The sequence below is a fragment of the Gavia stellata genome, chromosome 26 (assembly GCF_030936135.1).
Source record: "Gavia stellata isolate bGavSte3 chromosome 26, bGavSte3.hap2, whole genome shotgun sequence".
NCBI lineage: Eukaryota > Metazoa > Chordata > Aves > Gaviiformes > Gaviidae > Gavia > Gavia stellata.
In genome coordinates, this window is record NC_082619.1 from 1450899 (window position 1) to 1455392 (window position 4494).

General features: G+C 63.1%; 1 protein-coding gene across 1 annotated transcript; it reads left to right on the forward strand.

The window, feature by feature from the left end:
• The first annotated feature begins 413 nt into the window (after window positions 1-413).
• Window positions 414-4210, forward strand: IL10RA (interleukin 10 receptor subunit alpha). The gene is made up of 7 exons (XM_059829629.1): window positions 414-489; window positions 1426-1546; window positions 1672-1850; window positions 2118-2284; window positions 2619-2769; window positions 2958-3082; window positions 3212-4210. The coding sequence occupies exons 1-7, from the start codon at window positions 414-416 to the stop codon at window positions 4208-4210; spliced, it is 1818 nt and encodes a 605-aa protein (XP_059685612.1).
• The last annotated feature ends 284 nt before the right edge of the window (window positions 4211-4494 follow it).

The following is a 4494-nucleotide window of genomic DNA, read 5'->3' on the forward strand; positions in this document are numbered from 1 at the left end:
GTGCTCAGGAACATCCCTGCGATGGGTCATCCTAGGTGCTAGCGCGCGCCCCCCCGTGCTGAGCTTTTAACCTCTCCTTTAAAAATGAGGCAGCAAAGGCAGACACATGCTTTACTCCTCTTTTCCCTTTCTCAGTGATGTACCGTTTTGTTCAGAAAAGCCCCCAAAGCTCTTCCTTTAAGGCTGCTTGCAGGAAATGCCCAGCCTGGGCTGCGAGATGAGTTGTGCGTGAGTGGGTGGACAGTAAAGAAAAGTGGAAGTGGCTACGCAGCTACTTTCCTCCCGCTGCGCTAACACCTCCGAGACGTCACTGAGCCAGCCTCCAGGGGAAAAACAAGCCTTCGGCAGCCTGCCACAGCAGAGCTCGCACCCCGCTCGCCCAGCCCCGCGCCCGCAGAGGATGCTGAGCCAGCATGGCCCCCTCCGCCATGGCCCTGGCACTGTGCGTGGCACTGCGCGTGGCACTGCTCCTCGCCCAGCAGACAGATGGTGAGTCTCTCTTGCCCACACCGCGCTGGCTTTTGGCTCCCTGCTCGCTGTGTCCGAGCCCCGTGGCTCCCGGCAGGCTGCTCTGCTCCCCTCCGTGCCCGAGATGCTGGCACCAGGCTGGGGACCGAGACGGGGAAGGCATGTGGGATGGGGCGTGAGCGGAGCTTTTGGGGTTCGGAGCTGCAGCTCGGACACCGTTGCTGGTGGGTCAGGGCTCAGGCTGGCGGTGCTTAGAGCAGGACACAGCCAGGGCTCCCTGCTCGCCTTTTCGCTGTTCGGGAGCCTGAAGGTTGTGTTAGTCCTCAGGTCCCGGTTATCTCCACCAGCGTGGACCACAGTATCTTGCCTTGCGGTGAAACGCTCCCGCTAGCGCAGTGCTCTGCTGACAGCCATCTTCCTGGGCAGCGGCGCGGCTTAGTGTTTGCCGGCAGACAGCGGCTGCTGAGGAAGCCAGCACGGAAAGGGTGACAGATGTTATCTAGTGATGGCAGGTGACAATACCGAAAATCAGGCAGGAGGTGTGAAACAGTCTGTTTCTCCCAGACAGCAGATAAGCAAAACAGGAAAGCTGAATCCAAACAGAGCTGCTAGTGAACAGCAGGGGCGGTCAGCGATGCAAATACAGCAGGCTCCTTTCTTGGGCCAGAAAAGCACCGGGATCCTCTCAGCTGGGCTGAGCTGCGCTCTCCCCAGAAGAGAGAGGAAGGGAAAGAGGGGGGCGAACAACCGCTGAGACTTGGAAGTGGGACAGGCCTGGGCAAATCCTTGAGTGAGGGCTGAGCCTGCAGCTTTTCGGGCGGGTGGTCACTGCTGAACACGCGGGGCCAAGCTCCAGGCGAGCCGTCGAGGAAGCAATCGCGAGGAGCTCTGCCCAGCGGTCACCGGTGGGACGGGACGCCGTGCCACCTTGCCTAACGCTCGCCTTCCGTCCCGCAGGTGAGCAGCTGGCGAGCCCCACGGATGTGCGCTTTGCTGCCGAGATAGCGCATCACCTGCTGCAGTGGAAGCCGGGACACGACACCCCCAGAGGTGTCCTCTACGAAGTGGAGCACAAAGTGTGAGTACAGCGGTGGGGGCACAAGGGGGTTTGGCCCCTGCCCGGGATCTGATACCGACAGCGGTGACAACCGAGGTCCTGGCACCTGCCTGCACCGCTCTCACCCCAGGCGCTTCTCCCCGCAGCTATGGCACGAACTTCTCCTGGACAGCCATCCCAAAGTGCATGAAGATCTCGGAGCAGTCCTGCGACCTCACGTACTACACCCTGGATCCTTCCCTGCGCTACTACGCACGGGTCAGGGCCGTGTTTGGAAACCACACGTCCCTGTGGCAAAGGACCAATTCTTTCTCCCCGCAAGAAGGTAGGCTGGGTGTCTGCCTCCACCCGCGGCCGGGGGCTTTGGGGAAGGCGGAGGTCAGGGTGCCAAAGTGCTGGGGAAGAACTTTGGGATGGGTGAGAGCGGGGATGTCTCTCTCCTCATACCTCGCTGGAGGGCAGCCGGGCTGCAGGACGGGACAGGGCACCGGCTGCGAGGAACAGCCACGGCTCAGTCCACCGCTGCAAAGGCTCTTATTGCTGCAAACAGGAGAAAAACCCTAACGTGCTCTTCCGACTGACTTGTTTCCAGCCAGCCTGCGCCTCTCGGGCCAGAGCCTCTCCGTGACGGGCAACACCATCCACGTGCAGCTGCAGCTGCTCCTCAGGGCGGGGAACCGCACCGTGAGATACGACGACATACAGAAGCATGCGAGGCGATACTGGGTGTATGTCAGGAGGGCTCAGGACAATCGGACGGTGAGATGAGTTGCTGGTCCCGTGCTGTCCCCATCTGTCACACGCAGTGCTGCTCAAGTTGAAAAACACATTTTTTAAGTAGTCTTCTGAAAAACTTCATGTTGAGCTCTCTCGCAGCCACAACATCACAGAGAGGTGTCTCTGCATGTTTTATTGTAGCGGGTCCCCCAACTCTTGTTGGGGTTTTGGGTCTAGCTGCTGTCAGCTGTACTGCTAAGCACCCTGGGGACCTTCACCAGGGGACAGCGGAGGCGGTGGGAGGAAAGCACGGGGCCCAGGACTCCCGCAGGAGCTGGGGGCTCTCAGGCACCAGCCCGCGCTCTGGTCGTTTCAGTACGAAGTGGCGAAGACCACCCCGGAGTTCAACATTAGCAACCTCTTCTGGGACACGGAGTACTGCATCAGCGTGGAGCCCGACGTGGCCAGCCGGCGCACCCACGCCACGCGCACCACCGAGCAGTGCGTCACCATCGGCGAGAGAGACAGTAAGTGGCAGGGGAGCCAGGGAAGGGGAGGCCTTGCGGGACACGGATCCTCCTCAGCCTCCTGGCCCTGGAGGTGCGGGGGTCCGCACCAGGGTGGCCGCTCTGCCCCTCCGCTGCGGGGCCTTCGTGCCATGTGCACCAAGGAGTCTGCCTTCCCCCCCTCCACCTGGGCACGTCCTCTCTTGCAGTGAGCGCAGAGCTCGTCCTGAGCATTGGCAGCTCCTCCTTCATCACCCTGTTGTTCTTGGGCCTCCTGGGAGTTCTGCTGGTGTGCACCTACATAAAGAAACCCATGAGGCCGCCGTCCGTCCTGGTAAGGCAGCCGGGCACGCGGCACCCTTTGCGGCGGGCACGAGGGTGCAGCCTGGGGTAGCTGTTGGGAGAGACAGGCAACAAGCAGGGACGAAGCATGGCTCACCCCCCTCTTTCCTCTCCTTCCCAGAAGTCTTTCATAAAGCAGAGCTCGCTCTGGGTGGAGCAGGAGTCCTCGTCCTCGGGCAGCCCGGACACAGACCCCGTCCAGCAGCTGTTCCTGTGCCAGAAGGAGACCCAGCCGGACAGTGGCCCCGACGGCAGCACCCGCACAGCCCCACCACCCCCGGAGAAGGGCTGGAGCCTCCCCATGTGGCTTGAAGACCGCGTGTCCCTGCTGGGGCGGGGGGCCATGGGGAGCGCCGACAGCAGCTGCGCCAGCACCGACAGCGGCATTTGCCTGCACACCTCCTCCTCCTCCTCCTCTGAGCTGAGCTGCTCCTCCAGCCCCGAGCCCCAGGGCTACAAGCGGCAGCTGCCCACCGGCGACGACAGTGGCGTGGGCTTGGAGAGCACCTGCCCTCGCCCCACGTGCCCCTCCGGCAGCGGGACCGCCAGCCCGGCAGAAGCCAGGCAGCCCTGCGGAGGGGAGCTCGGCCTCTCCCCCGCCGCTGGCCAGGACAGCCAGCAAGATGTGGAGCACCGTGGGTACCTGCAGCAGTCCAAGGGCACGGTGGAGCCCAGGCAGGACACAGCCAAGGGGGTGCCCTTCTCGGGCTGTGCAGGATCCCCGCAGGGCCTGGGCAGCACCGACATTGTGCTGGATGTGGAGTGCTCCGAGCTGGCTCTGGCCAAAGGGTATTTGAAGCAGTCCTCTCCCGAGCAGCCCCACAGCCACGCACAGGACCTTGCTCCGCGGGGGGCCCCTCAGGAGCCCACTACCTGGGACTTTTCCAGCCATCTGGGGCCCCGAGCCCCCGCCCTGCTGAGCTATGGGGTGCCGGGTGCTCCCTTGGCCTCCAAAGCCAGCCCCGAGCTCCTGAAAGCTCCCTTCAACCTGAGCATCTTCAACACTGACCTCCTGGGGACGCTGCCCCTCGTCTCCAGCCTTGGCACCAATGAGTGGCTCACGCTGCAAATCAACCCCCTGAGCCTGCTCAACGGGGACAGCAAGGACAGCCGCCTGTGAGCCGTCCCCGTGCTGGGGAGTGGGTGACCGCCAGCCCCACGCGCTGACCCAACTACCTCTTCTAGCCACTGCCCATGGGGAGCAGCTACTCCAAATAAGCTACCGCCGACCCCTGAATGCTACTGCGTCGGACTGAGCAGTACCCCAGCCAGGACTCGCCTGGGAAGCACTGGCTTAGCTGCTTCTGGGGCTGCTTTGGCCCCGGTAGCACTGCAGCCAGCCCCCAGCACGCCCGCACCTTTCCTCCAGCCAGTCTCTGGTGTAAAGCTAACAAGACACGGGGA